This window comes from Labrus bergylta, chromosome 24 (genome assembly GCF_963930695.1).
Source record: "Labrus bergylta chromosome 24, fLabBer1.1, whole genome shotgun sequence".
Classification (NCBI taxonomy): Eukaryota; Metazoa; Chordata; class Actinopteri; order Labriformes; family Labridae; genus Labrus; species Labrus bergylta.
In genome coordinates, this window is record NC_089218.1 from 3,009,393 (window position 1) to 3,036,558 (window position 27,166).

The 27,166-nt window shown below is 42.4% G+C and overlaps 1 protein-coding gene across 2 annotated transcripts in view; it reads left to right on the forward strand.

Moving 5' to 3' along the window:
• The first annotated feature begins 2,004 nt into the window (after window positions 1-2,004).
• The window catches only part of LOC109999374 (aryl hydrocarbon receptor), a 27,096-nt gene continuing 1,934 nt past the window's right edge, over window positions 2,005-27,166 (forward strand). The window contains exons 1-3 of one of the 2 annotated variants that reach the window (XM_065952118.1): window positions 2,005-2,426; window positions 12,223-12,410; window positions 27,014-27,166. The exon at window positions 27,014-27,166 is cut by the window's right edge and continues 1,934 nt beyond it. In XM_065952118.1, the coding sequence (XP_065808190.1) occupies window positions 2,368-2,426; window positions 12,223-12,410; window positions 27,014-27,045 (279 nt within the window). In that variant the 5' untranslated portion in view covers window positions 2,005-2,367 and the 3' untranslated portion in view covers window positions 27,046-27,166. Of the gene's footprint in view, window positions 2,427-12,222; window positions 18,612-27,013 lie in introns of those variants that run through there. The other variant, XM_020654418.3, reaches the window with a different exon arrangement.

Genomic DNA, 27,166 nt, shown 5'->3' on the forward strand with positions numbered 1-27,166 from the left:
TCAAATGAAAAATAACCAAAAAGTTCCAGTTTACACTAGAACCTGACAGATGTTTGGGGAGGAATATTGTGACTTCTGAGCTGTGTTTTTCAGTTTGGCCAGTTGGGTTCCTGGCGTGCCGGAGCAAGTTAGTCACTGAGAACAAAAACACAATGATATATCACCTGACATTTTCTTTATTTAACACAATGAACAATACAGAAATCTTTCAGGTTCATGACCCCGTAAAAGCCGGTTCACTTCACTGTGACAGAGTGTAGGAGGACATGGCGACTGACCACCAAATGGACAAAACATTAAATAAATATGTACACAAACCTGTGACTTTCATCAGCACATGCAAAGTGAAGCAAGAAGAAAAGAAAGTGAACCTTCACCTGCAGATTACCGCCCAGCGACAGAGATAAATTCACACTTAGTGCTGCCAAGTTGTGTGTTTTTACAATGTCAACCAAAATGTGACTGATGTTAGACTTTGTTTTCAACAGATGTGACAGCACAGTGCTGGGAAAGTCTCCTAAATGTCAGTTTCTCAGGGAGAGCTTTTACTTTTGACCACCAGCTATTTCAAGGCCAAATAAACAAAGTTAAAGTTTCATGAGATGTGTCTAAATCCAGAGTGGAGAGCTCCCTGAAGGACACAGCCGAAGGGAAACCTGACGAACCTGCATCTCTTTTGAAAAAAACGAACTCTAATCGATAATAATCGACAATAGCCAATGGGAGGTCCCACTGAGAGGTGTAACAGAGGTGAAGAGGAATATACAATAATGGGCACAAATGTCCCAAAATAACCCCCTGAAGTTGCCAAGCAAAAGATGACAAAGAAATTAAAAAAAATAGGCAGCTTCCTGCTCTTAAAATACGTCCATAAAAAGCCAGCTAGATTTAAAAAAAGCAAAACTTTGTCTGTGTTTTGGACTCATCTTCACCTGAGAGAAAATACAAGTCACTACTGTGTTAAGTCACTAACAAGTTTGGAATTAATTAAATCACCAATTAAAATATTGTTTAATAATAATAGCCCGATGTCATGGTACATATGTCCCTGAACTCATGATTTGGAGTTAACGTTTATAGACAATATATTTACTGGTTGAAACTAAAGCCTCCACAACTGACCTTTAAAGAAATGTGAGAAAGTTAACTGGTTCCCAGAGGATTATGGGATACTGAGTTCTCTTAGTATGAACACGTGTCCTCCTAAAGGAAAATGACTGTAGGAGATGTTGTGAAATTTCTGATCATGATTTATTGATTTTTATGAAGCAATCAATAAATCATCAAGACCGTAGCAGATATCTTGATTTGTTTGACTTGCTTTGTAGTATTTTTAATAAGATGGATTTGATTTGGCACCTTCATAGTACTTTAAATATTTACATATTTTTTCCTTTCTTATTTAGAAGTTTAGATTTAAAAAAAAAGTAATAATGCAAAAATGAATGTGAGTAGATGTAATTATAATTTCAAAACAAATGTTTTCATTTAATCTGACAAATAATCTATACAAATACATAAATACAAAAATTATATTATTATAAATTATTTATTATTTCTTTACAATTATTAGGTTATTATTAGTAGTATGTTTATATGTTGATTTTGTTGTTTATATTATTGTTTATTTAATAAAACTGTAAAATAATAAATACATAAATACAAAAATTATATTATTATAAATTACTTATTATTTCTTTATTATTATTATTGTATTATTAGTAGTATATTTATATATTGATTTTGTTGTTTATATTATTGTTTATGTAATAAAACTGTAAAATAATAAATACATAAAATACATAAAAACAATAACTAAACGCCTTCTTAAGGTCGTACTGGTCGGAATGCAGTTTTCCGCTCGTCCTCGCTCTGCGGTCCCGCTCTCATTTGACCCACATTCGGTCCACCTTAAATATTTCTGCTCTCGCGTTTACAGTGACTCGCGTACACGCGCACGCTGCAACTGGAGCGCGCAGCAGCAGTTCTGTCAAATCACAACGGGGGTGACGCACAGGCGGAGGACTTCTACCAAACTCCTCCGTTTTTTGCCGTCTAAAAGTCTCCGTGATCGCGTTGATCCGGTTTGGAGATTCTTTAGCGACGGATTATGAACCTTTGCGGTCATTGGTTGACCTCGGATGGACGTTTGAAGCAGCCAAACTAAACCAAAAGTGCGTTTTTCCAACCAAGAGGCGCACGAGATCTACGGACGTAACCGGAGATTTTACTTTTGGATTTTTTTCAGTTTTCAGTTTTTTTTTTCCAGGAATGTGAGTCTACCGGGCCCTCTTGGACCCGTTAACGTTTTCACTTTTATCCCGGGATAAATCCACTTTTTATTAGTTTGTTTGCTCTGAGTTCACCATGCTGGCGAACACGGCGCTTTACGCAGCGAAGAAACGGAAGAAGCCGGTGCAGAAAATGTAAGTCAACAAGTTGAAAAGCACATAAATACCTGCTAATAGTCGATTATATCCACATATAATCATGTAATGTGTGTTTTTGATTGACTTTCCGCTCCTTTTAAGTCTCTATGGTACTCCTGACTGTACTTTCAGTTGGTTTGGTCACCCTGTTGTACTTTTACTGCAATACTTTTGCAATACTCCTTTACAGAAACTTTGCTTCTGCCTCAGTTGTGAATGCATGCAGCTTTAAAGGTGCACTCTGTAGATTTGGTAGACAAATGTAAAAGCTGGAGAAGTGTACAGATTCTTTGGTACGTGTTCATAACCTTTTTTTTTCCTTTGAATAGTTTGTGTATTTAGTCCAGAAAAAAATATAGCATAGAATTGTTTCACTTCACAACCAAATCTAGATAGTGCACCTTTAAACACATGTCACTTATTTTTTATTACTATATTTTTCCATAAAAGGTCATTTGTAATTGGCCCTTTGGTGCTTTTATTGCATTTTAATTATTTTTCAGTATATAGAGTTGTCACAATACCAGATTTTAAACTTCGATATGATTCTAGTGGAGACCAAACGATATGCCCTAAGCACCCAGTATCTGGTAATTTGTTGTTTATTACATAAAATGCAGCAAAATTCATTCACAACTGTCTAAATATGACAAACAGGAGCAGCTTATGACTGAAGATCTGATTTCAGGTACTTTTCAATATGATGGATGATTAAAATCGAAGAGATTGTAACCTTGAAAAGTTAATACATGTGGTATTGAAAGAGCATTTTGACAACCTTAATTCAAACAGGCAATTATTGCAGCCCGGCAGGAGATACTTCTGTAGACGAGTTACAGCTGTGCAAACATCTCCAGACTTAGTCACACATATGCATTACAGCCTGTCTAACACGGTAATAAGAGCAGTGTAGTAAGTTGTTCTCTGTCCTTGCAATAGACGCTACATTGTCTTGAGTTGGATCCATAAGGCCATAAAGTCTATTTTCCCTGCTTGTGGTTATGCAATGTTGGCCAGCCAGACCGAGGTAATGTGAAGTGCTGAAGTCCAACAGGCCTACTGAGGGTGGAAAATACAGAAAAGTGTTGCTTCAGGATCATTTCAATCTAATTATACCAACTGAGACAGCTGTGCTCTCCAGGCCGATTCCTGCAACCGCTATAAAACTGAATAAACTCTTTAAACATTCTCATCTGAATAAACTTTCACTTTTTATTCATGCAGAGTTTTTAAAAGTCAAATTGCGGCGCCACCTTCCTATGATCGTCCTTTTTGCATGAATTAAATCTCTCCTTCTTGATTCCTCCTGGGTTTCTCCTCAAGGACCCTAGGTGGGCCCCAGACCACAGTTTGAAAACCACTGCTGCACATTATTCTTCTGGCTTGAATATGCTGCAGAAAAAGAGCTTTGTGCATAAAGAGGAAGCCTTGAACGGGTTCTGTGAGGAGCCTTTTAATGATTGTTTTCTTCCTTTGTGTACTTCTGTGTTGTGTCCGATACTGTTACGTCTGATTTCTCATGACGTTTAAGAACCCTCCCAGAGGTCTTTGGACCCCCTGCACCCCCAGAGGAGCACATACAGACAATCGTTCTTTAAGATTGGACCATAAAAGGACCCGTATGACTCAATATTGAGACTCTGATAAGTGTCTTTATCTTTTTATATTCGACAGACTTTGAAAGTATGAAGGAAGATTACTCTAACGCGTTTTAAAGAACCCGTTTAATGTGGGACACAAAAGTAAAAGTGATTCTGATACCACAGTGTGCTTTGACTCCATGTAGAGAGAAAGTATCAGAGGAATGCACTATACAGTTTTTAATCTGTCAGAAGTTTTAGAAGAGTTTGATCAAATCAGTTTCAGAGACCTTTCTTTTCTACAGCAGCTGCCAATTATCATAGATTCATCATAATACATAAAAGAAGCCTTTGGCGAGGTTCTCTAAACAACCATTAGAGAGCAAATTATAGACCCTGTGGTGATCCAAAGAACCTTTTTGGGAGAGGTTTCCAAACAGTTTATCGTAAGCCCTTTTTGATGCCTTAAACACACAGAGGTTCTTTAAAGCATGATGCTCGATTATTTGACAATCAAAACTACTTGTCGTCATGTTCTGCAGATAATCGTGCTCAGAGAGTGAATGCTGGAGAGGTCATGTCCAGAACAAATCCAGTATTACTGAACTGATGTGGTTCAACAAAGAGTCTTTTTTTAGAAAATTCTGTAAAGGAACATGCTGAAACCTTTTAAAGTGTCATAAGTACCTAAAGGGTTCAGATAAATCTTGTTAATCACAATGCCAATCATCTAAGGCCTTGACTTGTATCTTTAGGAAACCTTGATAGTGAAATCAGGGAGAGATAGCGGTGAATGAAACTTGGGAAAGCAGCCACAGGTTGGACTTGAACACTGGACAACATCCTTTGAAGTAAACCAAAAATAATGTTTTAAAGGTCACATATTCTCCTCCTCTTCAACCAGTTTAAATAAGTCTCAGAGTTCCTCAAAACATGTGTGTGAAGTTTCTTGTTCTAAATCCACTCTGATCCTGTATTTGATCATGTCTATAAACCCCTCTATTTCAACCCTGCTCAGAACAGGCTGTTTCTGTGTCTGTAGCTTTAAATATGCAAATGAGCTGTGTCTGACCACGCCCCCTCTCTGGAAGGATTTGGGTGTACTCGGTGCTTTCTCGCTTAATGCCCTATTGTTTACGGTGAGAAGGCAGACTCAGAGGGCAGAACAAACACCTAGCTGTGGGAGTGTCACCCACCTGGGGGAGGGGCTACTGCCCTTTGTGATGTCACGAAGGGAAAATCTCCAAACAGCCTGTTTGAGCACACATTTTCTGAAAAGTGGAGCAGGCAGAAGACGGAGAGGATGGACTCATAATTAGGGGGTTTGACAGACTAGGGACACATGTGAGGTGATGATGATGATATGTGACCTTTAAGAGAAGCCATTCATTGAAACGGTTTATCAAATAATGAATCCCAGACCCTTTGGGGTGCTGTTGAGAACCGTTTTTGAGAAGTAGTGGACTGAAACAGTTAATCTAAGACCCTTCATGATGCTTTAAAGATGATTCTGGAGGAGTATTGTACTAAAACAGTTAATCTAAGACCCTTCATGATGCTTTAAAGATGGTTCTGGAGGAGTATTGTACTGAAACAGTTAATCTAAGACCCTTCATGATGCTTTAAAGATGGTTCTGCAGGAGTATTGTACTGAAACAGTTAATCTAAGACCCTTCATGATGCTTTAAAGATGGTTCTGCAGGAGTATTGTACTGAAACAGTTAATCTAAGACCCTTCATGAGGCTGTGAAGAACCCTTCCATAACCTCCGAGCTTCTCAGTCCTCCTCGCTGTGATTTTACCAGTTTGTGATTTTAAAACTTTAACAAGCCAGACGGAGTGTTAACTGCTCCATACAGAACCACAGCCCCCGCGCAGAGATTCACGGCAGAACCCTGCCAGAACCGCGGTTTCAGTGTGTGTGTGGTACTACCTGCATTAATCATAATCAGGACGTGGAGCGAGAGCGCTCTCACGCGATGTTTCCATGAGGGAGGAGGGAGGGAGGGAGGATGGCGTAATCTGAGACTCGCTCTGTTTTTTTCTCTCCTCCTCCTCCGACTGCCACAACATACTTTTTTCCTGTCTTTCCTTCTGTGTCTCTGTGTGTTTTTTTGGGGGGTTGTTTCTTTCCTCCCTCCCTCAACACAAATTAACATAGTTCAGTGTCACGCAAACGGTTATGTAAGCCTGCCATGTTCTCCCGCCCGAGTTTTTGAGGAAAAGTTTCTCTCAGGGAGTTTATCTTTCTTTTTCCTTTGGAGTGAGTTATGAGTGTGAGAGTGAGTCTGTTTAACCCACAGACGAGACTCGAGGCGGCGTTACAGCGCTGCAGCCTCAGGCACTTTACCTTTATGTTTACATGCTTTGTAAAAGTAGAACATTTGAATTTATGGTAATGTCCTTCTGTGTGTGTGTTTGTGCTCGATATATGTAGATAATTAGATGTCCAAAAGTGAGTGCACACTAAAATCACACTCATCTGTGTTACTTTAAGTCCCAGAGTGGTAAAAGCCTCTACTTTATGGCGTTAAACCAGTTTTTTTGGATCCTGGCTGCAGGGATTTGCTCCCATGCAGCCACAAAAGCCTAAATAAGTTCCAACTCTGATGCTTGAGGATAAGGTCTGGCTCTTTGTCATTTTTCCAGTTCATGTTTAAAATGTTGGATGAGGTTGAGGTCGAGGATTTGGTTCCATATCCCTGATTCCCCCTCTTTTTTTTTTTTGACTGTGCAGACATCCAAGAGAAAGAGAAAATCGAGTTATATGTAAAAATGTGCAAATCAGAGATGAGTTAAGATCCTCTGATGCTTTTTTTCCCTGACAAAAATTGTTTGTTTTTATATTTTTTTATTTATTGATTCTTCTGTGTTAAAGTGGTTGAATGTGTGATAACCGCCTGTAATCTGTCTCCACTGTTTTCTTACTAATAAGCTGATAATCATCAAACACGGCGTCTGTGATAACACAGGTTTAATGTTACACGACTTGGCTGTGCATGCTCATATCATTCACCTTGTTGATAGTTAAACACTTCACGCACAGGAGGCGATGTTGGTCTGTAAACTTTATTCATCGTGCACTCATCTGTTGACTGTTTGGACATTGCATCGCTGCTTCCTGTCCAAAAAAATCTAAACTTTCAGGATAGAACAGGGTCCGTTAACATGTTTGCATAAGGCATGCACTGCACTTTGCACAAATACCTGTGTCAACACCGAGGAGAACTGGAGTGCAAACACAAGCAGCTGATTTGTTAGAGAAGCTAGATTCAAAAGGTCAAATGTCCTCGTCTGTACGGCCAAACCTTCAGCAGTGCAGCATCTTGAAGTGAACGCAGAAGAGTCTGTGATTGATTCAGCTGATATCGGCTGAACGAAAGAGTAGAAGGAGAACTCGTTTTTATTTCCATGGTGATGCACAGTGTTCACTTCTCCCAGTGGGATAAGTAGAGTTTATCTCATCTAATTATTTCTTGATTTTTCCTCCGTCTTCTGCAGCCGTAACACAGGGGAAGCAAACTCTGCAATCGGATGAATGAGAGGGTCACAGAGCTGTGACAAACTCTGTGGTGAAACCCCTGCAGCAATATCAGCGCACGACAATCTCAGGGTTTTAGAAATGACACTGAGTCAAGTGATCATGTTTTCACCAAACAAGGCTTCCATATATTTTACATCAGAGCAAAAAGTCTGCGTAATAGGGGTGCTTAGAGAAATGGTTAGTGCATGCCCGGGTTTCTAATCCAACCTTTGGCTATACTTTCCCCTCTCTCTCTCTCCACTGTCCTGTCTCTAAAATAAAGGCATAAAAGCCCCAAAACAAGCCTTTAAAAAAGTCTGCATAACAAATGTGTCCAGTAGATGAATACGCCCCTGGTTGTCCCTCCTGTTTTTGATCTTAAAGTGTCAGAAGAGTTTTAAGAAGCTGCAAAAGTGAAGAGCAACACAAACAATCTACCATTTCTACTGTAGTGTTGAAATTGTATAAAACCTGCATGCACTTGTGATTGTTCAAATTCACTGTTGTCCAGCAGGTGAGCTGTTGTGCAACAAGATTTTTGTTTGACAGCAGAAAAGTGGAGCTCAGGAGGGAACTGGTCAGGAGGGAACTTGTCAGGTGTCTCTGCTGGTTTGTTTGTTTTGGTTGTTATTGAATCCGAGGTCATGCTGAGGGTTGTGAGACAGACTGGTGTTTCTCTTATGACCGACATGTGACAGACAGCAGTCTGTAAACTCTCACTTCAACCCAGATGTTACGACACTGCTGTAGTTCAGAACTGAGAGGAAGCTGCTGCTCGGAGGTTTTTATCCAACGCTTTCATTTATTTTGCTTTGATTGATTCTGATGCAGAAATGTCTTGTTGAATTAAACTCGGGAATCTTTTCAGGTCATTTCATCACATTTCCACTCAGTTGACTCTGTTGGGTTTGCTCGCCAATGTGTCCTGAAACCCTTTTTAAACAACCTTAGTATGCTTTACATCATGTGATATTTACTTATTTATTACTTGTTTATTTAAACTTTTAACATTTTTTTTGATCTGTTATCCGTAAAGATAACAAAAAAGCTCTTTGAGTTCTGTAAAAAGGCGGGAAAAGAAATCTAAATAAAACAAATATTCCTAGAATTTAAAAACCACACAATAACATGTGAGATATGGGCACAAGCTCATAAATACTGGCTCTGTGATCGGCTTTTCGGGTCTGTTATCTCTGTGTCTGTATCATAACTCCAGCTGGGAACCGACGCCAACTTCATATTTAGCTCCTTTTGTTCTGCAAAGGTGTCGTTGCCTCTTCGGAGACAAAGTGCCTTTGTGTGAACACAGGGGAGTGTTTCAGCAGGTCCAACACAACCCCACACACACACACACACACACACACACACACACACACACACACACACACACACACACACACTCATATATAGATCCACGCCCCTTCCAGGACTGATGGAGTAGATAAAGTGAGAAGAAACAACACTGGCCGCTCATTGTTCTTGTGCCGGCAGGAATGCAGCGATAGTCATCTCGGCCTGATTTCAGCAGATCTGTCGTGTTCGGGGGTATTATTGGAAGCAGATGTCTTATTTACAGGAGGGGGGGAGGGGGTTCACATTTTACACATTCATGTTACAGTTACAGTTCAGACAGATGCTCACACAGCTTCCCTGACACACTTTATACTTCGAACATCTGGAAGAGGTCGTCGACTTTACAAGAGCGAGATTTAAGGTGTGAAATCAGAAATCTGCGAGCACAAAAAGTCCATCTGCTCATTTCTGTTTCTGTTACACCACCAGGCCCCTTTCCATATTTAACCACAAACTTTATGTATTGCACAATCTACTTCGTGCACGAGTGGTCGTGACTCTTTTCAAAGGAATTCTGGTCCCCTTTGGGAGCGATAAACAAGTCGTGCATCTGGTGATCCAAACGTTTTGTTTAACAAGCTTATTTGCAACAGACTGGTTTTGTAGTTGTTGAAGTTGATTAATCTCAAAATCTTTTTATGTTATATGTAAAGGTGAAACCTGAAATGTTTGTCTTCCATGTTGCCGGGCTTTTTGTTGGTCGCTCTTTCCTGAAACTCCTGGCTGCACATTTTAAAGCACAAATCTACGAGCGATCCCGAGGTCAAAGGGTCAAACCCACAGTGCCAGAAAGTATGAAGTTATGCAGGTGCACACACACTGGCCTCACCTGACCTGAGATCCCTTCAGGAGGAACATCTGAACCTGATTTATCTCCAGGTGCCGCTGCTCTGAGGGAGATCGACGTGTAACCAACACAGAGGTCACGGGTTCGATTCCCCAATCACACAGGCGCCACAGAGAAGATACCGACACCTGACACACGTTTTACGTTTTATTTCGTTTGTTGCAGATTCCTGCACAGATCCAGAAATGTGTGGCGAGGGTTTGTTTGCCCTGAGCTCGGGCTCACAGGCTTACAGGTTTATGTACCTGATAGTTTTGACTGTTTTCTTTAATGCTTAAGTCAGACTCAATGAGAGAGAGAAAAGATGTTAAAATGTGACGCCCCCAGCCTGATGCTCGTGGCACAGAGATGCTTCAGATGGCTTTAAGTTAAACTCCTTTTACTGATGAAGACGGTTTGATGCAGCTGAAAGCTCCAGGGGAAAAGGAAGACAGTTTGAGATCGTTTGTCAGAATTTCACACCTTTTATATCTTATGTTCAGACATTTTTTATTTGACTTTATTCAACAACAAATACCTTGATTTTGCAGACAGAATCTGGTGAAATATTATAATACTCATACCCAGAATACCCAGAATCAGAGTGAAATATTTCATCTGTTTGGATGATATCATTTGTGGTTGGAAAATCACAGAAATGTCACAAGTGTGGTGCTTTTTCTGTTCAGTAGAAAGCAGAAGTTAAGATGACTTATTATACACTTATCACATTAACAGGAATCTTTGTTTTCTCTTCTGACTCAAAGGGAAGTTTGTCTGAGTTTAAAAATGCATCCTTCAGGTGAATTAATAGAAACTATTTTTGAAATGTGGGGAAGTTCCTTCAGAAGTCCCTCAACCTGTTCTGGTGTCCTAAAGGTGACTTAAAGGTATCTCCAGGCCACGTTCGAGCCGCTCCACCGCTTCACACCCTCTCTGTAAAGAAAAGAAAAGAAAAGCCTCTCTGTGCGGTGAACGTCTGGTTTGAGTTAAAGACGAGGAGCTGTCGGGTTTACTGCAGGTCACCAGAGTTCAGATACAAACTGAAACCTGCAGCCCAACAAGCTGAACCATGATTTACCTCTTCATGCACGTTCAACAACAACAACAACAACAACAACATCACTTCCTGTTGGTGGAAGACGGTGATCACATTCCACTCTCCTGTTCTGTGAGTTCTCAGATATGCTGATGGTACTGTCGTTACACCGGAGTTGCTGAAACAGGAAACACTTTTCATAAAGCGATGAATCAACTTTGCCGAGGTTTGAGGTTAGAAAAATGAAGTATGTGTGAAATGACGGAGCTGTTCTTACTGGAAATAACTTTGTAAGCTTGCATTTATTCTCATTTTTCTCTTTTTATTATCAGTTAAATAATCAACATTTCCTTTGCCTAGCGCACGTGATGGTGTCTTAAATTTGATTATTTGAACACCTCATTGTGTTAAATATGACCTGCATCAAATCCTCATATTTTCATATATGAGGATTTGGATATATTTGGATCGGGTAAACATGTTTCTGAAGTTAAATTAAGCATCTTCAGAGTGCCATGATGTCTTTCAGGATGGAAAAGAGCGTTTAAAATCACATTTCGAGCATCGAGAAGCGATGAAAACAGACTTAAAAAGCCTTGAAGTACATGGCATCCGATGAAGCTCAATAGATAAACACGATGCTAAAAGGTTTTTCTGTCTGTTTGTCTTTGAGTCTTTGTGAGCAAAACATCCTGACCTCCTCCAGACTCTGGGATATTAAAGGCAGAGGAATTACATCTTTTAACCTTTCAGTTTAACGACTGTCTGGGTTTAAATTTGACCTTTTTCGAGGGAAACTCTTCACTTCCTCTCACTCTCAGATTTGTAAACTGTGGTACTCAAACCACTTCAACAGTACTCAAAAATCCCCCTCCTCCTGTGAGGTAGAAGTCCTGTTTGTTGTTGTTGTGCCCGTTGGGTAACCGTTAAGCAGGCTCTAAAAAGGACCAGGTGAGACTGGCAGGCGGCTGCTGACCCGGTTGCCGCGGCAACACTGGAGGAAAGCAGGTGGACTGTGCCTCCCAGAGAGAGAGAGAGACGGGAGAATATCATTCTTAAAGTCTGATGATATAGTAAGGTCACTTTATCATTTCAATAACTACACATCTCACTGATTGGACGTTTAAAAAAGCGTCTGAGGCTTAAATTGAATGTTGACGGAGCAGAGACTGAAGAAGCTGTTTGTGTCTCTGCTCGCTGTGTGTTGCCAGTCGGCTGTGTGACATCACTGCTGTTGTCTTTGTTTATCCCAGCTGCTGTTGCACTGATGGACGTCAGTACTGATTTAGCCTCAGCTTGTTTTTATACCCGACAGGAACTCAAGCTTTGCATCTCCGGAGAAAACGACCTTTTTTAAAAACGATTGTTGGAAGTTTGAAGACATTTTTTTTCTGTTGTTTTTTTTAATGTGTGAATTCTAATTAGTTGCCGTATTTTTAACTTCTTTTTCTTCTTCTTTCGGTTCCCTCCAGCCCCAAACCTCCGCCTCCCGATGGCGCCAAGTCCAACCCGTCCAAACGCCACCGCGACCGCCTCAACGGCGAGCTGGATAAACTCACCAGCCTGCTGCCCTTCACCGAGGAGGTCCGGGCTCGGCTGGACAAACTGTCCGTGCTCCGGCTCAGCGTCGGCTACCTGAAGGTCAAGAGCTTCTTCAACGGTGAGTTTGTAAACGGGTTCACGGCGTGTTTTTACCGACTTGTAGACGCACTTTTCCCACACTTGACAGGAAACATACAGAAGGGGCTACATCCTCAATGTAAGGCAGCTGCTGTGTGAGAGGATGTGATATTTCTGCAGGAACGGGAAGGAGGAAGAAAAGTGTTGGAAGATATATTTTATCACTTTTTTGCTGTCTAAGCCTGAAGCTGAACGTTATGACCATCCCGAGCACCAAATACCTTTTAATATTTCACTTTTCTCAAACTTTATGGACATAAAACTCAAATAAAAAAGATGAAATTTTGCACCTTTAGCTGTTTTTTTAAATCTAGACTGACATTAAGATCTGTACTGTGAATCACAAAAATCACATCCGCTCGTGTGTTTCTCTGAGGTTAGCTGAGAGTTTTGGATTTTGACTGCAGATAACTGAGAGGAAAACAACGGAGCCGAAGAAGCTAGATGCAAAAACTAACCAAATAAGAGAGAGTTTGTGCAGTGAGTGTAAGAGTGGACTCTTCAACTTTATTAGATTTAAACTTTTGATTGAATTATGAATGGAATTCTGTGTGAAGCTCAGGATGATTCACGGCGCTCTTCAGAAAAACAAGCAGAAAAAGGAACATTTCTAACAGAGATAAGTGATTTCTTCTCTTCTTGCTGATTTTAATTTGAATATTTTATCGTTTAAAATTTTTTTTTCTGCAGCTGTGTTTGACCAAAACTACAAAAACTTCCAATAAAAAGTGGTAAACAAGGTTAAGGGAGCACAGGGAACATCATCAACCTTTGAGTAAACTGCTCATATTTTCACTTTACTGGCTCCATAATGAGGAACTCTTTTCTGGAATCAATGGGAGTTTTTGTTCCGCAACAGTCCTGGCAGCAAACTGAGGCAGATATCTCATCGGCTGACAAGAAATCAATGAGTCACTGCATTGACTAACGACCTGATCAGAGCCCTGCAGACATGCTGTGGTGCGTTGTGCTCTTAGTAAGTCACAAAACGTGTAAGAACGACGCGTCTTCGAGCGCGCCGCTTTGGACTCATCCATTATTTGGCAGCGTTGGTCACTTAGTGTTGGCTGAACAAAATGAACGTTTGGAGGCCGAGCGAGGCGTCTGGTGTCTGTCAGACGACTCCTGCAGTGACGGCCGAGGGCCTCGTAGATTCTCCCTGTTTTTATCACTCAAATATTCCACATGAAGGCAAAGAATCTGAACCAGAAATAAGATCATGAACAGAGCCGTCCTGAAGGTGAAAAGATCTGATTCCATCACACCGACTGAAACGTGCAGAAAAGTTTCTATTTTTTTTCCTCCAGGTTTTCACTCTGCCTCTTGAGAACTTCTCCCCCACCCTCCTCCTCCCCCTCCTCCTCCTCCTCTCATGTCTTGGCAGCTGATCCATCACCCTCCCCTCCCACCGAGCCCCACCCATTTCCTGTGGCGGCCCCTGCAGCACCCCGGGGCCCCCTTTTCCTTCAACTGTTCAGCCTTTTTCCTCAACGGCTCTGAAGTTCACATCTCCCCTCCTCCCTCCTCCTCCTCCACCTCAAACAAACGCTGCAGGAGTCCAGTTTGTTGCTACAGCGGGGAGGCCTGTTCGCACGGCAGGCCTGCACACGGACAACTCGGCGCTTTATGCATTCATGAAGCTCTGCAGCACACACCGATCTCTGCTGCTTCAAAGCTTTCTCTTTAAGCTGCGTTTAAAGTGCATTGTGGTGCATGTGATTATCCACATTTAAGGATTATTTAAGGCACTCAGAAGTTCTCATTAAGGCCGCTTTTGAAGTTTTATCTTTCCTGATATAATGACACGTTTCTTTGTCTACCTGCAGATGAATCCAGGGAGACGAACGAGCTCTGTCTGCTCTTCTCAAACGTGTTGTTTCTTTTCACCTGGAGCCTTGTATTGCTCTTCATCACCACTTGAATCTGCTGCATATTTTTGCCTGTAAGGTCGGACAGTCTGCTATTATAATGGGACATTATAGCAGAGCGCCCAAGACAGAATTCTCAGGGACATAAAGCGTGTCTAATCATTCAAGTGAAGTCACTCATTTTTAACTTCGTCGATGTACCTCTGTTTTTTTAAAAGGTTTGTCAGAAATGGCTTCGTCTGTTGTGCTGCAGTTTTTGGTCTGATAGTAACAATCATCTGTTGTTCCTGCGTCTCTTAGTTTCTCTGCTCCTCTCTAACTCTGATTAATAAACGGCCTTTAAAACATCCGACGTTGAAGTTTAAAAAGCACTTAAAGAGTCCCATAAAATAAAACAAAGTCAGGGGAGCAGGAGATTAAAGCACGAGGAGCGTTGGGAAGGAATAATCAAATAAAAGCTTTCATATTAAACTGATACTGAAGCTATACAGCTGCTCAAATGAAGATTTCATGTGACATGGAAGCCGTGTTGACTCGATGCTGTTCACTGAGGTGCTGAGGTGTCCTGGTAGTCCAGGTTCAATCTGACAAAGGTGTTCGCTGTCAGAGCATTTGTTTTTAAAAGTAAACGTTTGAACCTGTCGGAGGAGCAGTCGTCTGACAGCGAGCCGGCAAAGTGAATTTGATATTCTTCATCTTGAAGCACAGACGGAGCTTTTCCAACCTCAGCATCTGAGGAAAAGGAGATACTTTTCACGCTGAAGTTCAACATGTGCACAAACACAATATTTAGATCTGCATTTGGAGAATTTAATTCCTGATATGTCTAAAAACAGGACTGCATGTAGGAGGAGGTAACGGCTGAGAAAGAGGTCTGGATGTTTTATTCCCCAAATCACCGACATGAACGTTTCCTTTGTTAGCTTCTCAGTGCACAGTCCAGACACCCTGCACTGTGTGTGTGTGTGTGTGTGTGTGTGTGTGTGTGTGTGTGTGTGTGTGTGTGTGTGTGTGGCCTCTGTGCCGTCCAGACGCTGATGGCTGCAGGAGTTCATCAATTAGATCATTCTTCACGAGGAATTCAGACAAACCACAAGACCTCCGCGGCTGAGAGAGTCTGCAAACAAAGAGGAGCGTCCTGGTCTGTTATTCAAACAGAAGACGATCTCGTTGTGATAGAAATCTGGAGGACGGGAGGACGGGAGGACGGGAGGACGTCCACATACAGCGACTGAAACCTGCGTTTAAAAAAAGAAAGAAGAAGTGATTCATCTGAAACAGACATAAAGACGTCCACAGTCTATAAACAGGCCGAGTGTCTGTGGCTGCGGTGGCGTACCCAAAAAACACCAGAGACTGTCTGATGGTGAATTTCCCAGCATGCCTCTCAGTGAACAAAGATGACCCGGGAGTGCAAAGGCTCATGGGAAGGCCAGGCCGTCTGTTGGCTCTGACAGGATGTGGCTGAGAAAAGAACGCTGTGTGTCCGTCCGCCGCCCTCCCTCCGGGCTGAGCCGCAGGACGAGCACAGGGGCCGATGGGAAATGCCCGAGGGTTCGATCCCATGAACGCCGCTCACAACAACGGCTTTGTTCAACACTGAGGCCGATCTCTGAAGCAGACTTCAGACGCGGCAGACATTTCTGACCTCCGTGTGTCTGTCTTTCTTTCCTTCGACTCCAGACGATTAAAAGAGACGTTTAATGTTTTGTTCACTTCTAAATATCCTCTAGTGGACGGTTTAAACGTTACACGTATAAAGAAACCAAATCAATGAAGGCTTAAAGACAGAAAGCAGCGACAGAAAACAAGACGGAAAACAAGGTGATGGTCGCCAAGACAGGACGGTCAACAGAGGCACAAAACCCCCAAAAAAGAAAACAACAACAAAGAGAAACTACACATCCAAAAGAGCTTCAAGTATCCACAAAGAAGTTAGAAAAAGAGAAACCAAATAACCATAAATTGGCAAAACAACCAGAAAAACACAAAAAAACAACATAAATAGACACAAAACAATAAAAATAAACATAAAACAAGAAAGAGCACAAAGAGATAAAACAACTATAAAAACAAAAATGAAGCAAGATGAGTGGACGAACATGTAGAACAACATGCTGCTGGTCGTTTCTCTGTGATTTTATAGAAAGGATCTAAGGTCTGATAGGTCAACATGAACGCCCTCCTGAAATCTGGATTCTGACTCGGAAGCTCTGAGGAACTTCAGTAGTCTGAGTTCAAATCCAACGAGGCCGTTGTGTGCATCAACAGGAACGTTTAAGATGTATCTGATGTGTTTATTACCACCTAAGCGAAGGTACTCCATGTTGCTCGTCCCACTTGAACCCGAGTGTGACGTCATTCTCAGATCTGACTTCTGAGGAAAATAGAAAGCACCCAAAAGAAGCTCAGGCACACCTGAGAGGTAACGGCAGGTGATGGAGGATGATCAAGAAAACTGATCGATGTTTTCATTTTTAGTTCATTAATGAAACATTTGAACTGAAGTATTCGCTTCCAATGAGTTTGCTTCATGTGTGTGTGTGTGTGTGTGTGTGTGTGTGTGTGTGTGTGTGTGTGTGTGTGTGTTTACAATCAGTGCAGATGATTTTGAGGTTTCATGTTTTTTCTCTCTTCATTGTGCTGCTGCTGCTGAGGCCCCGGCAGAGACGATCTCTGGCTGTGTGAGCCGTAATTTGTGGTCTTATAATAGCTCGACTCGACTTCCCTCCTCGGCCCGGGCCTCAGGAACACACACACACACACACACACACACACACACACACACACACACACACTGACTCATACATGCATGTATACACACTTTTGTCTTTGTTACAGTATTTTCTTTCGCTCTGCTCATGCCTTTTCCAGATGTCTTTCCCGGTCGACCTTTATTCCCAGCAGATAAGATGCAGGCGCGTAAACGAGGCTTTTGTTTCATTTTTATTCAAGAAAAGAAAATCTGGTTGTTTGGCTTCACAAAGACAAACTGTACATTATTTTTGGGGGGGCTTTCTTGAACCTTTTTTTTTTGAGGGATAGGACTCTGGAGAGATTCAGAAAGAGAGAGAGTGGGGAGTGACATGCGGGAAAGGAGCCACAGGTCGGATTTGAACCTTAACCGTCCGCTTGGAGGACTATACCCTGTGTAAATGGGGCGTGCGCACTAACCACTGCCCCACCAGCGCCCCTTGCATGGCTTCTTTGATGAAATGATTGATTTAAGGGCTGCAGCGAGACGCAGAGTTTATTTCTCTCTCTCTCTCTCTCTGTGTGTGTGTGTGTGTGTGTGTGTGAGTGATGAAGCATGTCCACTTTCACTCCAGAGGATTTAGACGAGAGGGAACTGGTTTGTCTCTGAGCATCAATATTTGTCTTGGCAGGACGGAAATCGTCCGACACTGAGACCTTGAAAACAAACCGGTTCTGACGGCACAGACAGAAGTAGACGATAACTGAGCAGAACAGAGAGTTACAGAGGAGAGAGGAGATAAGACGAGCGACAAAGAGCCTCTCACACAGCAGAGAGGTGTTAATGTAGCGGCGCAGAGACGGGTCTTTGTTTGGCGGCATTGTTGTGTGATGAGTCCTGGAGTCAGTCCTGGAGTAAATCCAGTGTGATAACATCGAGCTGCAGACCCTCTGCGCCGAGGAGAGCAGTCAAAACAGCAGACAGGAGGTCGTGTAGAAACCTGCCCAGGCATCCGGGGAACACCGCAGTGTGTGTGTGTGTGTGTGTGTGTGTGTGTGTGTGTGTGTGTGTGTATGTGTGTGTGTGCTTTGTGTGTGTGTGTGCAGTTAGTGTGTGTGTGTGTGTGTGTGTATGTGTGAGCAGAGCTGCTTTTAGATTCACAGCTTCATGTTGTGTCTTTACTTTCACAGCGCCTCTTTCTTACATTTAATCCTGCAACATTTCTAAAAATCTTCTTTTTCTTGTTCTTGTTCTTCTTCTTGTTGTTGTTCTTGTTGTTCTTGTTGTTGTTGTTGTTGTTCTTCTTCTTCTTGTTCTTCTTCTTGTTCTTCTTCTTGTTCTTCTTCTTGTTCTCCTTGTTGTTGTTGTTGTTGTTGTTCTTCTTCTTCTTCTTCTTCTTCTTCTTCTTGTTCTTCTTCTTGTTCTCCTTGTTGTTCTTCTTCTTGTTCTTCTTCTTGTTCTCCTTGTTGTTCTTCTTGTTCTTCTTCTTCTTCTTCTTCTTCTTCTTGTTGTTGTTCTTCTTCTTCTTCTTGTTCTTGTTGTTGTTGTTGTTGTTGTTCTTCTTCTTCTTCTTCAGTGTATCAGTGACATCATGAGTTTCTCCTCGTGCAGACAACAATCATCAAGCTGGCCCCGCTCTCTTTCATGTGCCCACTGACTAAACCCTTACTCATCTTTTACCCAGAATGCTCGGCGTGCAGGTCCACTTTTTTTTTCACTGTGTAAGAAAAACAGTAGTGAAATGTGTTTATGTTTTTACGAGACACTTCAGCTCACTCTTGTAAAGATGTCTCTTTTTATCTCTTCCGCGATGCAAATGGAGCGTTTTGCATGGTCGTCTCGCTCAGGTGTCCTGCACAGAGCGAGAGACACAGAGCGACGCCGTACCTGAAGGTTAAACGCACGAGGCGAGCTGTCAGTCTGCAAGAGAGACAAACACACCTTCACAGAACTCTGCGTGTGAGGCTGCTGAATCTGCTTTAAAAAGGCAGCTTAAGTCAGAGATCTAAAAAGCTCTTAAAGCTTCTCTTCTGCTTAAACTTAAACCGACTTGTGTGCAAAGTGTGAGCAGAGGTCACAGCATGGCCCAGAGACACACATGATAGTATGTCTGATGAAGCTTGTAACAGAGAGAGAAAGTAACAACCCACCCCCAAAAAAACCACACTCTGCAAATTACACTACACTGAATCCCAGCCCAGGCTTTCTGTCCTCTGTCTTTGTTTTTGTTGCATGTTTTCTACACATGGAGCTGTACAGAGGACTCAGAATAAATGACCTGAAATAAATAAAATGGCAGAAAAAGTCAGGAGAAAAAAACAGCGAGAGGATTTAGAGCGTAAAAAAGAGTCCAAAGTTTAATGAAAAGCAGCTCAGACGAGGAGATGAGTCGAGAGCTCCACGTGCTGCTCGGTGAATCGGGGGAAACCTGTAAAACATGTTGACTAATCCCTCCGCTGTGTCTTACAGGAAGTTATGTTTGTCAGAGGAAGTCAGGGCGGGAGGAAGCGCCCGGGGCGAAGTCATGGTGCAGAGAAAAAGGTGTCTGCTAACCTCTGATCCAGCCACAGCAGACGAGGCTAAAGCAGGGCTCGGATCGACCAAAAGAAAGAGCTGTTATTTAAAAACGGAGAGGACATGACGTGCTCTCAGCATGCAGAGCAAAAACAGAACAACGATAAAGCCTTGGGTTTAAATCAGACCAATAAAGATGCAGCACAAGTTGCCAGAGCGCTTTTTTAAGTCCATAAAGAGTCTCAGCTAAAAGCTTCAGGATTTCTTCCCAAACAAACTCGACAGCAGCTGATTTCAATCTGCAGCTGGAGAGCAGCAGCTAATTAATGAAACGAGCCAAACGAGCCGCTCGTTGTGGTGATTTGTCGGGCGAAAACCAGCAGACACTGGAGCAGCTGCTGCACACGACTGCGCTGCATGTAGCTGTAGATTTCCATATGTTCAACCGACACTTTGTGATTCCGATGTTTTATTGTTTCTCTTTCTCAGCAGAGAAGACGGAGGCAGTTATCAGGCGTTTGTTGAGAACTCTGAAGGACAGGTTTTGACGTGTTTACCCGAAAATCTGATATTCTTTATCAGTTTATGAGTTTCCTTTGCAGAGTGGAAGTCTAAAAAAAAGTTCTCAAATGTGGATAAAGTTAGACTTTCTGCAGAAACGTTTGTGCACATCCGTTCAAATGACTGTGATCGTTGAGCAAATGACTGAATGCGTCAGTATTAGCAGGAAGAATGAGATATGTAGATATCTGTAACTTTCTTGGAAAAAGGGCGCATGCAAACTGATTTCAGCATCATCCAGTGAGTGAATAAGTGTCTAATGTGACCACAAGGGAGGATAGTTGAACTTTATCCATATTACTGAGTAATCACAGCGGCAGGAAGAGTCTGAGTTAGCAGCTGACGCTCCTCGTCGAGTCTAACCCAGAGCATGAAATGGGCCTCTGCTCGCTAGTTTAGAGTCATTTTAAAGGTAAATCTCAGGATTATAACCGGCTTCGCACTCATCATATATTCTGCAGAAACGAGGCAACAATGACTCAGACAGTTTGAGCCTCTTCAAGTCAAATAAATAAAGTCACATAAATATTTTCAAACACTTGTCTCTGAGTCAGACTGAAAATAAATGAGCGCGCTGGACGAACAGCATGGAAACTACCAAGTGTTTGAAATGATTAATGATTCACCGATTGATTGATTTCATGAGGAGAACACTCCAAAGCTCATTTGACCACCGTGGATGTTTCTACATTTCCCCATATCTTCTTCTACAGACTTCGGCCTTGCTTAAGTTCAAACCATGAGGATAAAGTCAGCGAGTTTCTGTCATGATCTCATTTTCCTCAGAGGAACAAGCTGCTTCCTGGCTTCACTTCCTCTTTATCGACCTGAATCTGTCGCTCGCACTCGGCTCCTCCTCCTCTCGTTCGATTATCTGAGATCTGCTGATGGACGAGTCTTTTTACACAACGTCAAGAGACGCCGTCCAAATGACGACAATGAGAAAGTAAAAGCACAGATTTCAAGCTTAATGCTCGTACATTTTTGTCTTCTCTGTGCAGGAAAAGACCCTTGATGATAAATATAGAGCAGTTACAAAATGAGTCTCTTGTTTGAGTTATCGGTGCAGCTCTAAATTTTGGATGTTGTCGTTGCTGACGGGAAACATCAAGACATGTGGAGCGCTGCATCATCTGTAAGGTTGACAGCGTCGCCCTAAAAGCTCCCTGAGTGAGATATAAAGATACATCTCTTCATGCATGAATTTCAAACCTCCATTCGCAAACAGATCCTGATTGAAGGGGTCTGAGAGGATGTTTAAAGTCCATCACAAGCTGTCTGAGGTCAACACCTGGTTTTGCAATCTGTGCTCAAGTCTCTTCAAATCTGTGAATCCAGATTCCACATGTGTGGGAACAGAGGCTTCTGATCTGATCTGTTTCTGCGTCACATTAGAGCGAGTGAATCCTGGGCTTGTGGAGAGTCCTTTTAATCACAAAAAGCTTCATTAATCCTCTCATCAGGAGCGAGTTAGGATTCATAAATGTGTGATTTTGCTGTTCGGAGCAGCGTGCTGGTCTGGGACTCTCTCTCTCTCTGTCTCTCTCTCCCCCCCCTCCCCCCCCCTGCACGTCTGGAGCTGCAGCGGTTCCACGGTTTTTAATGACAGGGAAGTTTGCTTGGTTCGATCTTTAGGGTGGAAAATTACTGGCAGCCTCTCGGCCCCGCCTCCCTCCTCATGAATGAGAGTTTACATAGGCAGCCAGGCAAGTATGTGTGGCTCATTAAAGATACCAAGAGCTGCCGGAGTGCCAAAGAAGACGCAGCAGGAACTCGATCTGCTGCTCATCCCTGCACATTATATCTTCAATAAAAGCTGATTTTGTTATCATAGAAGAGGACACACATACTCAGAGATGTGTCTTCTTTCTGCATGACATCAAAAAGTTTTATTTCTGACATTTATGAGTCTTTGGCAACACAGGCCTGTTCCACGCTGCAGGAACTTGACTTAGAGAAAATGTAATTACTGCAGCGACTGTTTGTTGTAATTATAAATTTAAGTCTGGCTGAGAATGCAGAGACAAAGCTGCAGTGATTAGATTTATCACCAGCGGTGCAGCAGGAGTTTGACTCGCTGCTAAACTAAATTTCTGCAGGAAAACGTCGAGTTTAAAGTTCACTTTGATTCGCATTGCGTCTGTAAGTTAGGAGCTGTAAGAAAGTTTAGTTTAGGAGCCATGTGGAAGCAGAAATTCAAAAATCAACAATAATATTCGGCAAAAATAACAAATTTGCTCCATATTTCTAATGTGTGTCAGCGGTTTTTTGACCCAACCTGGGCCCAGATTTCATCTTTGTGCGTTTAAAGAATTGCATCTTATCACAATTGAAGCTTACATCTTCAGTTTTATCTCCTGACTCGTCGTCGTACTTCTTCATCATGCTGCAGTTTGAGTTCATTTCAGCATCTCTTTATGTCCTCAAACTTTGGTATTTGGATCCCCTGCAGGGCAGACACCGCAGATTAAATTCAAAGCTGAGCTGCGTTAATTTAATCATCAGTTTACATCGCTCGACATCTGCTGTCGTCTCCCACACTTTCTCATCTTTTCTTCTTTCCAAAGCATGGAAACTTAGAAAGCCTGTCCGAGCAGATCTCTCTTAAACCCGCCTCCCTCTCCCGCTCCGTGTTTCCCAGCTGTCTCTGCAGCCGTTTCTGGGAAGATTTTTTAATCTCTGAAATCAAAGTTGTGTAATTGATAGGGATATGAGCCGCATGTTGAGCCAAGCCTGCGTCATCATCCCCGACTCTTTTTGTCATGTTTGTGCGTCTTTGAAAACGCCACGGCTGTGATCGGACGCCAAAGAAAAGTTTGAAAAGAGAAATCAGCATCCCCCTGAGCAGAAAGGTGTGAAAGAGATTCACCTTCTCTTTCGACAAACGCTGAACAAAGACGCTCGTCTCCTTGTGAAAGCCGCACGTTGACTTTCACAACGGCCTGCAGTACTTTAATCTCTTTTCACTTCTCTTGTTTGACTTGGAGAGGATTGAAGGTCACATTCATCACTTCTGGTTTTCACAGTTTCTTATTAGCCATCTGGGACATCCAGAGACATTTGAAGGCATACCCGTCCTTTAATCGTATCTGCACCTTTTTAGAATAATTCATCAACTGTCTGGTTTGAAAAATCCGTCCAAAGTGAAATCTTTAAGTGTCTCGTCTGATGAGACCCAAAGTGTTAAACTTTAAAATGCTCTGCTTGCCAAGATAAAGACACAGAAAAGTAGCAAATGCTCACATTAAAGGAGCTGAAAACACATTTTATTTTACTCAAAAAAATGACTAATATGATTGTTTGGCTTTAGAAATGATTGTCCAGAAGAGTTGAGGAAATCCAAACCTGCAAAACACACAGTGCAGGTATTAAAGCTGCAGCTGCAGAGTGTGTGTGTGTGTGTGTGTGTGTGTGTGTGTGTGTGTGTGTGTGTGTGTGTGTGTGTGTGACGGTTTACAGTAGGTAATCCAGCCGTAGGTGTTGGCGTGTTGCTGCAGGATCCTTCGTGCCTCTCAGAATCAACAGTCGGATTATCAGAGTTTTTACAATGTTTAAAAATCAATATCTGAAACTAAATCAACGGACGATGAGATTCATTTGAGTGACTTTGAATTCATTTTCAGTGATGCCACAGTGATTTGAGTCGCTCTCAGTGTGATGATTTGACTTCGGTAAACCTGAAAAAGACCCCGTCGCTCTCAGGAGGATGAAAATGACTCAGCGCTCACCCTCTCCGACCTTTAAATCAAACAAGTAAACATGAAGATTTTCGTGATGCAATTAAAAGATTTTGTTATAATCTAATGAAATAAATGAGCTCACGGTGGAAAGTTTCAAGAATTTAGAGCAAAAAAAGTCTTGAGGCGGCGCAAGGCAACTTTATTTATGAAGCACATTTCATGCACAAAGACATCATGGGATCATTGGAGCTTTATTGGTGACAAAACAGACATTTAAACGAGCAGGAAGTCGTTAGCAGGCTGATGATGTGAAGTGATGATAAGGGTCGTTCCAATGTGACTTTGTGCAGGTGGCCTCTCCTGCAGGTCGATCTGTTTGTTGCTGATGAAGTCCGTGTGGATGCAGCAGAAATGAGCTCATGTCTCGTGTTGGCAGAGTAAATCTCTCTCTCTCTCCTCTGGTGATTCGCTGCTCCTCTCCTTGTTTACATACTTGAGCTCGTGCAGATGAAAGAGGAGCCGGCGCCTCCTTCCAGCTGGTTCAGACATGTCGGCAAACTGGCCTTCCTCGCCGCCGGGCCCATCCACCAAAACAATGGCTGCGGTTGTGTAATCGCTGTATACGCTCTGCGTTAACCCCGTCAGCTCTGCAGGAAACAGAGCACATGTTTGAAATAAACACTGACTCTGCAAAACACGTGGACTGCATTTTCAGGGACTGAGGGTTACTCTGAAGGTGTGACGCTGCAGGAAAGCATCCGTGCTCATTTTTTAAGAAGATATCTCGAGGTTAAAATGATCGAGTTACCTGGAAGGTGAAAGTTCCTGAAAGTTGCAGCTCAAAAACGAGATAATTAGTCCTGATTGAGTCTTAAAAGGATATGTAAGGAAGAATAGTTTTGAGGAAATCAAAGGTCAGACTCGTCAATAATTAGTTGCAGGACACTTTTACACATGTAAGTAAAAACATTTCTGCACTTCAACGTTGATTTGAAACAGTTTCAGGTAAACATTTCCTGCAGCTCAGGATGAAGAATCCTGAATAAGTCATCAAGTCGAGCACTGGAACTCTGCAGGAGAAGGGAGCAGTCATCCACACACATAAAGCCGTCTCCCCCTCCGACTCGGCTCACCATGTGTTTCCTATCCAGCTTCATGTCGCAGCAGCTGACGGAGCTCGTGAACGATCAGCCTCCTTGTGTGCAGCAGCGCTCTGCAGACATATTTTTAGCTGTGGGTGGTGTTTGCATGGAGCCAAATAAAACCTGTCGCCCTCCCCGGGGCGCTGAGTGGGAGACGGTGAGAGATTCCCGGACCCAGACGGACGGATTCGGTGTCTCATATTTACATTTTTGGCTCATGATGGGTGCAGAGATCACACCCAAAAAGATGATCAGACCGCGAGATATCTGCTGAGTCAGAGTGTTACTTTACAGAGACTGAAGCTGCTGATTGAAAGTTTAAAATATGAATTTATCTTAAATTTCAGCTTTAGCAGCTGTTAATATGAGAATATCTGCAAGACAAAAGTTTATATAGACGGGTCATTCTGTAAAATCACTAAAAAGAAGGATGATTTAGTCGTTTCATCATGAAGTCCTGAAGAGGAGGGGGAGGAGGAGGAGGAATGATAAAAGATAAAAACGGGACGTTACTGAGGGTTTCTCGTTCTCTAAATTATTTTTTTGTGACGCAAGAGGAACATTTTTATCTTTCTGCTTCTAACTCGCCTCTGTCCACTTTGCATTCGACTGATAAGACATCTTCATTTAAACTTAACAACATGAAATCACAGATTAAATTCACAGCAGAGATGACGTTCTCTTGTGGTCGCTGTGACGTCGAGACCTCGCTGGTGTTGGAGTGTGTGTGCTGCTGCTGGCGAATACTTTCTGATGTGCTCCCATCTCGTCCCCAGCCAGAAAGTTGTCTTCTTGTCTTTTCTATACCACAAGTGTTTACTGACAGCGCAGCAGAGAGTCACGCTCAGCCTCGGATTCCCCCCCCCCCCCCCCCCCCCCTCTCTCTCTCTCTCTCTGTGTTGATGTCGTCCAGAGTCTGTCGCTGCGTCGGGGGACGAGCGGCTCCCTCCGGTCCCTCTCTGGATGTTTAGGTTGGGAGAGTTCTGTGGCCAGGCGGCCTCAGAGTTTACATTGGAAGAGGCTCGTTCCCAAACACCATAAATCTATTTAGGAAAAAAGAAAATGGAAGCCTGCTGTCTGTTGAGCAATAATAATTAAAGAAGAGCTGGGCTTGTGTCGTGTGAGGGAAGCTGTGTGGAGTGAAGATGGCTGCAGGCGGAGAAAGTCTAACTTTGATGCTACTCTGGCAGAAAAAGGTGTCTCTGCTCTCCTGATGAAAAACTGAAGGTTCAGCGAGTTCACCTTTCTGCAAAGTTTTCCAAACTGTCACAAAGTAAATGTTTTGGTTGGTTTTCAGAGCCACAAACAAACTGAAAAATGCCCTTTTTTTTTCTTCCTGGGCTTTGGCATTCACAGAAGACATACTAAAAAACACATGCAGAATAATTCCTCGCCTATAATTAGATTTCAAACTTTTCTTTATGGTGGAGTACAGAAGAAGAGACACTTACAGTAAATACACAACCTCAGTGAGGATCAGGACAAACCACTAACCTGTCCAGTTCTCCTCCTTTTTCATCCAAAGTTTATTTTATGTTAAAGGAAACAAACGGTCGACATGGTCAACATGATTTCGTTTACATGTGGATTGTTTGTTTTTATTTTTTAATAGTGATGTGGAGGCAGATAAATGTGCGCCACACTGGAGTCCAAGAAAAGTTTCCCTCCATGAGCATGATGGGCATCGCATCTTATCTCATGGTTTTGTGTTGTAAAGTATCGAGTCATGTTTCATGCATCATCTGCAGAGAAATCTTTCTTTTCCCCTCCTCAACTTTACGGTTTTTCTGATTTTGCATGACGAAATCTGAGCGGGGAAAATGTTGCAGGAGAGAGAGACGACAAAGAAACGGCTTCATAGTTGAATATACGAGATGATTTAACAATATTTTGCAACAAAATCAGAAAGGTCCGCACGCTGTTCAGCTCCCAATGAGCGACTTAAACAAAACTATTACGGGCAATGTTTTGTTTTATCTCACAATCAAGTCAAGCTTCAGGATGTGAAGTTTGAGCTGATGTGTGATGATTTAACAGGAACTTCCCTCTAATGATTTCTTTTTTTCTTTCTTCTCTTTCATGTTCGGGTGACCTTGTCCTTCCTCTGCGCTCACCTGACACAGGTAAGACGAGTTTAAGTCCACGTGTGTGTTGACTTGGTTACAGTTGAATGAGTTCTGAATCGTTTTCGATGAAGTCAGTGAATTTCTGTCGCGTCAGTATTTGTAGCAGTGAGAACTGTTACTTTGACTTTGAGTGACATTCCTCATGTGGAC